The sequence below is a fragment of the Panthera pardus genome, unplaced genomic scaffold (assembly GCF_024362965.1).
Source record: "Panthera pardus isolate Hobbes unplaced genomic scaffold, ASM2436296v1 HiC_scaffold_16, whole genome shotgun sequence".
NCBI classification, from domain to species: domain Eukaryota; kingdom Metazoa; phylum Chordata; class Mammalia; order Carnivora; family Felidae; genus Panthera; species Panthera pardus.
Genome location: NW_026526721.1, coordinates 146,725,682 through 146,738,079, shown reverse-complemented (window position 1 = coordinate 146,738,079; position 12,398 = coordinate 146,725,682). Strand labels below are relative to the sequence as shown.

General features: G+C 48.5%; 1 protein-coding gene across 1 annotated transcript in view; it reads right to left on the bottom strand.

Annotated features, from left to right (window-relative positions):
- Positions 1–12,134, bottom strand: part of GPD1L (glycerol-3-phosphate dehydrogenase 1 like) — a 57,366-nt gene extending 45,232 nt beyond the window's left edge. Inside the window, exon 1 of the mRNA XM_019422847.2 lies at positions 11,913–12,134. Coding sequence (XP_019278392.1) covers positions 11,913–11,959 — 47 coding nt within the window. The 5' untranslated portion in view covers positions 11,960–12,134. The remainder of the gene's footprint in view (positions 1–11,912) is intronic.
- Positions 12,135–12,398: the final 264 nt, after the last annotated feature.

Sequence of the window (12,398 nt, the reverse complement as noted above, 5' to 3'; positions counted from 1 at the left end):
AAGATCACACAGAGGGATCTAGTGGTTCTGGCTTATTTTCCCGCCGGATTTACTACATTTGGATTCCTAGTGCCCAATGCCCCGTGTCAGTTTGCTCACTTGCCCAGAATCACACTTGCTCTCTGTGACCTTGTGGGAGTTACTCAATGCCCAGGAACGCCTCTGTGAGCCTGAGCTGTGACCGCCACGGGAGTTCACGAGCAGCTGTTTCCCAGATTAGCATGAGGGTGATAGTGATCGTGGGGAGAATCTTGGCCTCTCTTCTACAAAGCGTCAGGAGAATCGGATTAATAGGTATTTAGCTAACAAACTGTCCTGCTGGCCTCGAGTAAGAATTTCACAGGTAAAGCTACAGAGCTTTGCTTTCTTTTGTGAGGGAGGGCAGCACCAAAGTCCGGGGCCTGTGGTGCAGAGCAGTTCTCCAGGCTGGCGGCCCCATCAGTCCCCGTGGAGCTTTAAAAACTACTGAGGCCCGATCTGACTCCGGAAGTACAGGTTTCATTGGTCTGGGGTGTGGCCCGGGACTCCGGATTTCTAAAGCTCCCAGGTAATCTAATTTACAGCCAAAGTTGAGAACAACTAGCTTGGTTTATCCATTTATCTTAGGAAAGGGAAGGTGATCGGGATCGTGGGAAGAAGCATGGAGTTTAATTCAAGGACAAATGTAGTAAGAAGAACAGAAACATTCTGGGGTGTCTGTAAGGCCTCGTCTTGTTCTTTCTGATTAACTTACACAATAATCTGCTTTTGTTTTTAAGATCAGTACTTAAAACACGGTATTTTATTGTTTTAAGCTCTTTTATAATCTGGTAAAATCTCCACATTGAACCAAATATTTTGTTTGCTATCCAGCTTTCTTTTCTTAACATTTATTCATTTTTGAGAGACAGAGTGCAAGCAGGGGAGGGGCAGAGAGAGAGACAGACAGACAGAATCCGAAGCAGGCTCCAGGCTGAGCTGTCAGCACAGAACCCGACATGGGGCTCAAAGTCATGAACCATGAGATCGTGACCTGCGCTTAAGTCAGAAGCTTAACTGACTGAGCCACCCAGGTGCCCCTGCTGTCCACCTTTCTTCAGTATTGTTTACAAAACCACCAAAAGTATAATCCACCTTGACATAACAAAAGCCATATATGACGAACCCTCAGCTGACATCATACTGAGTGTTCTCACCACCAAAAATGTGGAAAGGGGGCAGTCAGAAGCTTTTTATTTTAGGAAATAAATGTTTATCATTTGTTTTTATTTTCTATTTTGTAATTTTCATTTTTATCCAAGATACTTATCACCTTGATTTGTGGTGGTTTCACAGGTATATCCATATCTCCAAACCCATCAAACTGCACACAATATGTCCAGTGATTTTTATGTATCAATTACACTTCAAAAAAGCTGTTTTTTTTTTAAAAAAGGAAGTATGTATAATCTACACCCCAAACTCCTTTGTGACTCTGAAAGGATACTAGCTGTGTTCATTCCATAGGTATTATTACTACTTTTTTTTTTTTTTTTTAATGTTTATTTGTTTCAGAAGAGAGAGAGAGAGAGTGAGAGAGAGAGAATGAGCAGGGGAGGGGCAGAGACAGAAGCCCAAGCAGGCTCTGCACCGTCAGCACAGAGCCTGACGCAGGGCTTGAACCCACGGATCGTGAGATCACGACCTGAGCAGAAGTCGAGTCACGGGCTTAACCGACTGAGCCACCCAGGCGCCCCCTACTTCCCACCAACATGAAGGAACAGGATCAAATAGAGCAAACGAAGTGGTCTGGAGGAACCTGAGCGTTTGGAAGGGACTGGAGGCTATTGCAAGTGACGTACCCTGTTCTAAAAAAAACACACAACAAACCACACGAAGAAACAACAAACAAAAAGGGGGCTGGCCTGCAGAGAGCCGGTCCCAAAACACTCACAGGTACTAGAACTGAGCTTAAACTAAAGTACTGGCTATAGTCCACGAAGGCAGTTAGTTCGTACGTGGCTTGCTTGTGGTTGGAGGGGGGCTTCCCCGGCCACACTGGCGGAGCTCTCCCTGTTTCAGTGTTGTGCCACGGCACAAGCATAGCCAGGCACGGATCTCCCACTGCAGGGGTCAAGGGCGCAGGCGGCCATTTCCACACCTGGCCCGGCTCATTCGTCTCCTAAACGACAGGTGGGACAGCGACCTTCCAGGTCCTCTCCGGGGTCTAGGACTGCGTCCAGTGTCTTCCAAGGTGAGGAACAGGGGTACCCCCGGCTGGCTGAGTGCTACTCCCACACATGCCACCAAAGGACACTGACTCACTTGTGCCCTTTCAACTCCTATGGCCCTCTGAGAGAGTGCAGAATGTCTCATTTAAGCGCTGCTGTGTTGTCCCCATCTCTCTAGCATGTGCTAGTTTCCCTTCTTCACAAAGTCGCCAAGTGCCTCAGACTCTGAGCCTTGGCAGGGGAGAAGTAGCATTTGGCAAGAAATCCGTAACGCTGTTCTGTTCTCGTTCTACTGGTTGTTGTCACCTCCTACCTGTGATATTTACAGTAGTGATAGAAGGTTTTCCGTTAAAGTCAACTTTTAAACAAAGTGTAATAAGCAAATAACGCAGGGGTGAAGCAGAGCCAAAGCCATAAGGGTGGAGCCTGCAACACAGAAGTTTAATCCCGTCCAAACTTTTCACCTTGAAGATTAAGACAGGGAGGATGGGAGTCACTCTGACCTTCTATCATGCAACCAGGTACTGGCAGAACTGGAAGAGGGACTCAGGTCTGCTTGCGGCCAGTCCTGAGTCTTTACCTAGATGTATAAAGTCACATTTCCCGCGAAACTGTGCGGACTAGGGGCGCCTGGGTGGCTCAGTCAGTTAAGCCACCGACTTCAGCTCAACTCATGATCTCGTGGTTCACGGAATCTGAGCCCCACGTCGGGCTCTATGCTGACAGCTCGGAGCCTGGAGCCTGCTTCGGATTCTGTGTCTCCTCTCTCTGCCCCTCCCCCACTCTCAAAAATAAATAAACAGAAAGAAGGAAAGAAAGGAAAGAAAGGAAGAAAGGGAAGAAAGAAAGAAAAGAAAGAAAAGAAAGAAAGAAAAGAAAAGAAAAGAAAGAAAGAAAGAAAGAAAGAAAGAAAGAAAGAAAGAAAGAAAGAAAGATAGATCATGGAGACTGATTTGCAACTTCTACAATGCTATGCAAATGAGTTTAGAAGGGACAAGCATGAGGAGGGATGTTCCTGTGCCTGCTACCTACTGGGACTTAAGATCTCCCTTTAATCTTTACTGCAGCCCCAAGAGAGGTCCTCATTATCCCCTTTAACTTCACAGGTGAATAAGCTGAGGATCAGACAGTAAGTTACCCAAAGGTTACGCTGCCCATCCAGAGCCAGCAGTTCTGATCCAGATCTGTCTCCAAAGCCCACGCCTTCCGCCATTTTATATCTGCCTTGGTGCAGAGCCATCCTTTGTTGAAAATGCACGGTGCACACCTAACAAGTGTAGACACTGCTAGGCGAGTCCGCACCCTCAGGGAGTTTGGAGAGTGGTGAATGGAAACTGGCGTCGCTGCGGCACGCGCACAAAGAAGAGTAACTGTGCCACGGTGACCAAAGTGGCTAAGCAGATGACGCGGTGACACATCAGAGAGGTCAGGGAGAGCTGGGAGGAAGCACAACTAGGGCTGAACTCTGCGGCGGGGAGAGGGCTTCACCGTGGGGAGGTGCGGAGCCTTCCAGGCCCTGGAGCAAAGGTGCAGGAACAGGTGGGGCCCAGAGATTATCTTCTGCTTTTCCCTGGAACCAACACTAGTAGGGACAGGAGGAGGAGGGGGGAGGAGGAAAGAGCGGGAGAGGGGGAAGGGGAGAGGTCAAGGAAGGAGAGGGAGAGACAGGGGAGGAGACAGTGGGGGAGAAAGGGAGGGAGAGGGTGGCATTGCAGGGGAGGGAGGAGAAGGTGCAGAGGGCAGGGGTGGGGGCCAGCCCAGAAAGGGGTAGGCCTACCAGATGTCAGGCACTGGTTTTTGTTGCCGTTTTTATTGAAATATCATTGACATATAACATTGTGTAAGTTTAAGATGTACAACTTGTTGATTTGATACATTTATATACTGCAATATTACCACCAAAGCACTACTTTAAACATCTTACCCATATTATGTTTCATTCCTCAGCAACCCTTTGAGGAAGTTGATATTATCATCATATATAATGATTATTACATAGTATATGTATTACATATATTACAATATCCATCTATTATTATCCCCATTTTTTACATGAAGAAACCAAAGCTCAGAGACCACCCAGGTAGACCAAGAGTCACGCTCCAGGCCATGTCTTCAACACTCTGCTCTCCCTCCCTGGGTCCCAGCTGGATAGACACCCACCTGCTGGAGGTCCTAACCTCCAGCTTGGCATGCCCACCTGACCCCTTGGCATTCACTCTCTTGCCTTCTGGCCCCTTCTTCTCTAAAGAGCTGAGTATTTTCAGCAGGCTGGGGATGTGCTCCATCAGCCAAGGAATGGCCACCTATCAAGTTAGGAGCAAACTTGACAGAATTCTTCACAGAGTGCAAAATCCTTCTTGGCCAGAAAGGACCCTCCAGTCCCTCCTTCTTTTTACTAAGGAAACTGAGGCCCAGCGAGAAGAATTAACAAGGGTTCAGCCAGATTTTCCACATTCCATGCCCCAGTCTCTTCTAGAGCTGATCCTAACTATGGAACCAACAGAAAAGGGTGGTCAATTTTGTTTTAAATAACATCTGCTTTTATACTCATAAAAGCAATACATGAAAGATGAAAAGACAATTATGAATAATCTCACCACCCAGGGAGAACTACTGTTAACATTTTGTGTAATTCTTTGCGTTCAAGGGCTTTTTAAAGTACAATCAAATGCCAGAGTATTAGATGCAAATGTGAAAAATGAAGTATTTTAAAAACTGATTCAACTTGGTGAATGTTCATTTGATCTCTGGATAGGGAAGCTTTCTAAGCTTAAAATCAAAGGAAGAAACCACAGAGGGAAAAAGATCAATGTGAACAACTTCACAAAGAAGAGGAGGGGGGAAACATGAAAAAAAGCCTTTCCATCTATCAAAATTCAAAGGGCCGAAGAAAAAGCTTAAGGTAGAATGTTACATTTAACCAAAAAAAAAAAAAAGAATGCAAAATTGTACACTCCACATGACGGGCAATTAACAAAATACATACCACCTCGCACCCATTAAGATGGTTACTACAGGGGGAAAAAAAAACCCAAACAAACCCAGAAAATAACGAATGTTAGTGAACGCGTGCGGAAATTGGAACCCTTGTGCACTGCTGGCGGGAATGTAAAACAGGGCAATTGTTATGGAAAGCAACACAGTGGTTGGCCAAAAAACCAAAAATAGAATTAGTGTATTATCCAACATTTCCACCTCACGGTGTGTACCCAAGAGAACTGAAAGCAGGCACTCAGATGTCTGCACACCCATATTCAGAGCAGCATTACAGTGGTCCCCCTCATCTGCCCTTTCCATTCTGTGGTTTCACTTACCCCCTACCCCCACCCCCCCCACCCCCCCGGGTGCCAGGTCCCTGGTGTGGGCAGATAGCCGGCCATCTCTCATCACCACAAGAAAGGCGACGACAGGACACTTAGGTATTTTGAGAGTGATGAACCACATTCACGTAACTTTTATTACAGTCTCGTTATAATTGTTCTATTCTATTCGTTATTATCGTTAATCTCTCACTGTGCCTAATTTATACATTAAACTTTGTCATTGGTACATACGTAGAGGAAAGAACACAGTATTTACAGGGTTCTGTACTATCTGCAGAGGGTGGAAGAAACCCAAGTGTCCACTAATGGATGAATGAATAAACAAAATGTCCTACATAAACACAGTGAAATATTTTTCAGCCTTAAAAGGGAAACACATTTTGATACACGCTACACCAGGAATGAGCCTTGAGGACATTATGCTAAGTGAAGCAAGCCAGCTACAAGAAAGACAAATACTGTATGGTCCCACTTACACGAGGTACCATAATTATAGGAACTCCCTCTTGCTGCTGGTGGAATCTAACCACCAAATAGAGAAGTCCGAACTAGCCTGCTGACGAATGAGAGACACACAGCCCAGTCACTCCTGTCAGCTGGCAGGAGCCTGCTCCCTGCCAGACACACAAAGGACGTCACCTAGGACCAAGAATCCCAGGCAACCCAACACTGGACTGCAGCCTTATGAGTGAGACCAGGCTAGACCAGCAGAAGAAGTTCCCAGCTTAGTTCGGATTGTTGATCCCAAGAATCATGAATGTCTCCCAAAAAATAAATAAATGTTTAAAAAAATTAAAAAAAAAAAAATGGATTGAGTTCCCAGCTCCCAAATGTGGAAGGGACTGAGCCCCAAAAGAGAATGATGGCAACCGAAATTTAAGAAAAGAGAGTGGGTTCACCAAGGCAATGCTCAGAGATTAAGGAGTGAAAGTTGGAAGCGACAGATTTTTCACTCAGATGTAAGGTTTTTCTAACAATTTGCTAGACTAATTTTAGGAAGACGAGTTGCCTTAAAAATAGTAAACTATGATCATCTGCCATGTGTACAAGAGGGGGAGTGCCTGCTCTGGGGGGAAACAATGGTTTTCAAGGCGTCGTTTCAATCTGTTCATTCTTTCTTTCTTTCTTCCTTTTTTGAAGATTTTATTTTTAAGTAATCTCTCCACCCAGCGTGGAGCTCAAACCCACAACGCCGAGATCAAGAGTTCCGTGTTCTACCAACTAAGCCAGCCAGGTGCCCCTCAATTTGATTTTTCTTTTTTTTTTACCTGTTTTTTAAATAGGCCTCACACCCAGTGTGGAGCTTGAGCTCACAACCGTGAGATCATGACCCGAGCTGATTTCAAGAGTCAGATGCTCAACCGACTGAACCACCCAGGCACCCCCAATTTGATTTCTCTTGATTAGAATACTGTTATATTAACTTTTGTTGGGAGGGTCAGATAGGAGATAGTCAATATTTCCACGACAGTGAGGTTTGTCCTCAGGTACACGAATGCTTCTCGCTGAAAAGGACAAGAATTTATGGAAACACAGCCATTAAGCATCGAAGCTTCAACTCCACCTTATGAACCACTGACCTCAAATGGTCTTCTCTTGATCTCCATTTTGTCACCTAAAATAGGGGTAATATAGTACCACAGACTTGTTAGGAGGCTTAAATGAAGAAATGCACACACCTGACGTACAGAAAATGACCTCCCAGGGAGGGAAGGAAGCGGAATAGAATAAGGCTGGCAGAGGTGAAAGGTCAGAGAGAACTGAGGGCTTCTGACACACCCCTAACAAGTAGCCATGATTTTTTATACCGATCTTCTTCAGCTTATGATGGGGTTATGTCCCAATAGATCCATTGTAAGTTTAAAATACCCTAAAATACCTGGTATCCCTAACCTCTCAAACACCATAGCTTCAACAAGCCCCCAACACTTCCATTAGCATGTGGTTGGGCAAAAATATCGAACACAAAGCCTGTTTCACAAAGAAGCGTTGACTAGCTCAAGTAAATGACTGAACCCCGCACTGAACGTGACAAACGGAATGGCCATGTGGATACAGAATGGCTGTCCACGTACTGCTTGGTCACCCTCGTGACCGGTGGCTGGCCGGGGGCTGTAGCCGCTGCCTGGCACCATGCCAGGGGATCCACTGCATGGCGCCAGCCCTGGAGAAGAGCCAAATTCACAATTCAAAGGATGGTATCTACTGAATACTCATAAATATATATTTTTTTAATGTTTATTTATTTCTGAGAGGGAGGGAGAGAGAGACAGAGCATGAGCAGGGAAGGGGCAGAGACAGACGGGAGACACAGATGTCAAAGCAGGCTCCAGGCTCCGAGCTGTCAGCACAGGGCCTGACGCGGGGCTAGAACCCACGAGCCGTGAGATCATGACCTGAGCCGAAGTCTGATACCTAACCGACGGAGCCACCCAGGCGCCCCTCTACTGAATACTTACAAAGCATAAAGTTGAAAAAGTGCAAGTCAAACCATCATACGCTGGGGACCTTCTATACTGAACAGGGTTCAGTTAAGAGGTGATGGAAATAGGAGATTAAGTATCAGGGCTTTCTCTTTTTTAGCTGTACAAACTTCTTACTCTGGTTCACAGAGGAACTCTGGATCTTTTCTCAGTTCAACTCCCACCCAGCCTGTCACTAAACTGTTCCTCCAGCTTCCAAAGCAGAGAGGTACATCAGTGCCACCTGTGGACAGGGAAGGGCTTATTTCTGACCCCAGAGGAGCTAATTTACAGCCACTCAGATGGCCTCTGAGTGGGCATGTAGCAAAACTCAGCACAGAAACTGAGTAACACAGACCAAAGGGTGACAGAAGTGGGCTAAGGACCACAGAGCTACATTCCAGATGGTTCCAGCAGACCAAAAAAAGATAGAGTCCACACACATTCAGCTTCAGTCTTCAGTCCAAAGTAGGCCAAAGCTCTCCCTGACCTTCAGTCAAGCTGTGGGGTGATGGTGAAAACAAGGGCAAGAGATAACTCATCAAATTCCTCCAGCTGCATATCAGTTACGCTCGTTGTCTTTTACCTTCTCTCCCTTCTCTGCCTCTGCTTCTTGGTCAGAGTCCAACCGGATCATTTGGTGACTTAATGATGGTACCGGTCAAGGTTGATCCAATAAACACAGTGATAACGGTAGCTGACGTCTACTGAGTGCCAGTCTCTCTGTACTCTTCCTGAGTCATGCCATTTAATCCTGACCAAAATCCTAGATAGCAGCTACCAATATCATAACCAAGGATTCTCGAAGACACAGTTTGCTCAAGACCTTACAGCTGCCAAATAGGGGACCAGGACTGAAACCCAAGGAGTGGGAATCCCAAGCCCCTCCTTAGACCACTCATTGTACCACACTGCCTCCAAAGGAGGTTTGGGACTTGGACATATGCTCCCTACCACCCAGAGGTTTGGGTGTAAATACAGCCCTGAGGTTTTAGTTCTAGCACCGAATCTTGCCCTGTGTCTGGGTCATTTTCCCAACCTTCTGGTAAAGAAACTTTGTTTCATCTTTAGAGGAACTTAGGAAGCTTTGGGGTTTGTTTTGTTTTGTTTTGTTGTTGTTTTTCTGAGTTACCAGGGCCATGCAAAGTCATGCAGGTCAGGAAGCGCCGCCCTGCATCCGCCTCTGGCCTCCTCTCTCTGACCTGTCTACAGGAAAGGAGGTGCCAAAGGACAGGACAGGGGCATGTTATACAACCCCTTTATGTGACTCCCATGTCATTCCTGGCTGAAGCTCCCGGTCAAGTCAGCTAGATTCAGTCTTCCGTTGTCTATATTGCAATTAATGATCGTTTACGTGGGGGAGGCACTCGAATGTGAGGATGACAGCTCTGGGTTTAGATGTGACAACACCTTTACTTACATAAGCTCTCTCAGCTACTGCCAAGTCCCAAGTTTAAACACTGCTTAAGCCACTTCACATTCTGCAAGTAAGGATCAAATCTGGAAGGGCAGGTCCATCTTCTAGATAATATTTTAAAATTCGCAAAAGGCTAAAGTCCTGTAAGGAAAAAAAATCTGTCCCCACCGCAGGGAATATGAGTCATCAAGGGTAGGTAGTAGCCTCGGTGATAATTCTGATGCAAGTGGTCTTTGGACCACATTTTAAGAAACACTATTTAAAACGTAACATCTAAACATCTAACCTTGTGACAGATATTTCATTCCACTTTACCTTTCTTTTGAATTTCTCTTCCAACTTATCTCAGCCCTGAAGGTAAATTCCTTTCAGGCAGGGATTATGTACAATTGTGGAAAGGCCACAGGACCTACATGGGGCAAACACATGCCTACTGACCAGAGAGAGCTGAATGCCCCACAGGCCCTATGGAGCCTCCGTAAGCTGTTTTCAGTTCCTGAATTTCTGAATCTCTGCGGGGAGGTCGCGATCCTCTCTCTAGGACTGGAGTGGCTCCGCACCCAGGGCAGTGGAAGGGAAGCAACAATGCTCCTGTCTGATCCCATAATTAATGGAGCTGGGCAGCTGGCCTAAACCATCAGGATGGCACATTTCTCAATTGCTGTGCTCTAAGGTCACCAGCCAAGTTCTACTCCGTTTCCTTGGGCTGAAGTGGGCCAAGAAAACAGTCAAGTACATCAGTGTGAAGTCGTGGGAAGGTAGCCAAATCCCGCTGGAGGGGGCAGGAGGTTTGCTTCACTCCTCCAGCTCCAGGCCCAAACACAGCATGGCAAAGCTGTGCTACTTCGGCACCTTGCAAATTAGGAAAAGGCTCTGTCACCCGTGGTTCTGTGTCCTCTTACAGAAGAGGAAACCAGTGTCAAAAGAACACGTGCTAACAGTGCTTTTCCAGTCCTATGGCCAACAGGGCCGCTGTAATCTCATTCAAGTGACCTTGGGATCTAAACTGGCAAAGCCAACCTGCAAGTCCAAATGAAGCTTTGCAGTGGATAGGTACCAACTCCAATAAATGTTGCGTAGAACCCTGTGGTTGGTCGAAAAAGGGAGTTTACAGAAAAAGTCATAATACCCTAGTATTTGCAGGGCAGAGAAGGAAAGGGCTATATGTAAGCATTCACTTGCATCTGATGGGGTCTCTTAACAAAGGCCAGAAGCAACTGATAATACTGATTTTCCTCCGGGAGATAACCTGGGAAACAAGTCTGAGTGTAAGATATTTCACTGGGTTTTTCTGCAGGGTGTTTGGTAACTTCTGGTTTTTGAATGTGAATATATTACATAATCAATATAATTACATTTTTAAAAATTAGTTTTCAAACATTCGTTTAATTTTTATTTAGCATATGCCGGGCACCAGGGTAGATGCTGTCCTCAAGAGCTGGATAGGGAGAGGTGGAAACAGATAATGAAATAAATCATTACTATGGGTGATGGGGGGCGGGGGGGGGGGGTGGCACCGAGAGAGGCCACTGGCCTTGCCGGGATGGAAAAGTGGAGAACCAGATAAGGTTTACTTCAAGGACTGAAAGGGCACAACTCTGTACTATTTATTCTATACCAGTCCCTCGGATGTACGGGGGAAAAAAAAAGTTCACAACAATGGGAAAGTAACTGAAAATATCAGAGGCTGTATTACATTCCGCTTCCTCCCTCCCACCTGGCCCCACTTTCCTCTACACTCACCCAACATACGAGAGAAGCAAAGTTTGATAAAGGGAACTAAAAGGGCTGACATTTACAAAGTGCTTAGAAGAGCGCCTGTCACAAAGTGCTGGTATAAATGTGAAAAGTCAAATAGAGCCTAACGGAGACGTGAAGCTTCGCAAATATGCCTCCCGAGAATTCCCAACGCCGCTGGACTACTCCGGGAGCCAGGCCTGTTGGAACTTGGATTTTCTTATCTGTACAACCTTACTGAGATACAGGACGCATCAGAAGCGGTGGGCGAGACCCGCACTTGGAAGGGCAACGCTGGTCCCGCCCACGACCTGGGTGGCAAGCGCCCTTTAGCACCCCCCCCCCCTCTGCCTTGGTTTCCTCAACAACGAAACTACAGTAAAAACGCTCGAGTCTCCACCAATTCCTCCACCCCGGCGATCCGCCGAGGAGAATGGAGAACGCTCTCAGAATGGTGCGCAAGACACCCGGGCGTGGCGAGCAGGTGGCCTCCGTGCGCCCGCCGCGCGGTGACGAGAGCGCAGACAGGTGCCCGCCGACGCGCAGTGCCCTCTCGCCGCGCTGCCCCCCGCGGGCACGCGGGCCCAGGGCCTCCCGGGCCAGTGCCTCGGCGCGGCCTCCCCGGGCGCGCGGTGCCCAGCCCGGCCGCGAGGCCGCCCGCCCCGCCTCCCTGCGCGCGGTGCCCGGTGCCCACGCTGCGGCGGGGACGCGCGGCCCTAGCCCGCCCGGGAGAGGGGCTTCCTGGAGGCGGAGCCCGCGCCGCCGGCCCGCCGCCGCTCACCAGTTCCCCGAGCCCACGATGCACACTTTCAGGGGAGCCGCTGCCATCGCCAGGCTGGAACGCAGCAGCCCGGCCCGTGCCTCCCCAGCCGGCCGCCCGCCTGCCTCCGCGCCCACGGCTTTGCCCACAGCGGCTCGCGAGGGCCCCGCCCCTCCCGCCTCTCCGCCAATGGCCGCGACCACCGCCGCCCGGGCGCCCCGGGCCACAGCTGACAGCCTGGGAGGGCCCGCCCAGCCACTCCCGAGAACCACTGCGCACGCCTGAGCCTGGCCGGCCTCCGGGCTCGGCTCCGGCGCCGACCCGCCCCTGCCCGAGGCATGCCGGGACTTGTAGTCCACGCCCCGCCGCCCTCCGCAGCCGCGTGCCCCCGGACAGCGGCCGCCGCCGCGCCACGTGCAGACGTGGGTGGTTGCGCCGCTGCTGTCTCGCAGCGCCAGGGGCTGCAGCCCCGTCCCCGCGGAGCAAACCCTTCCGGACCCGGCGTGG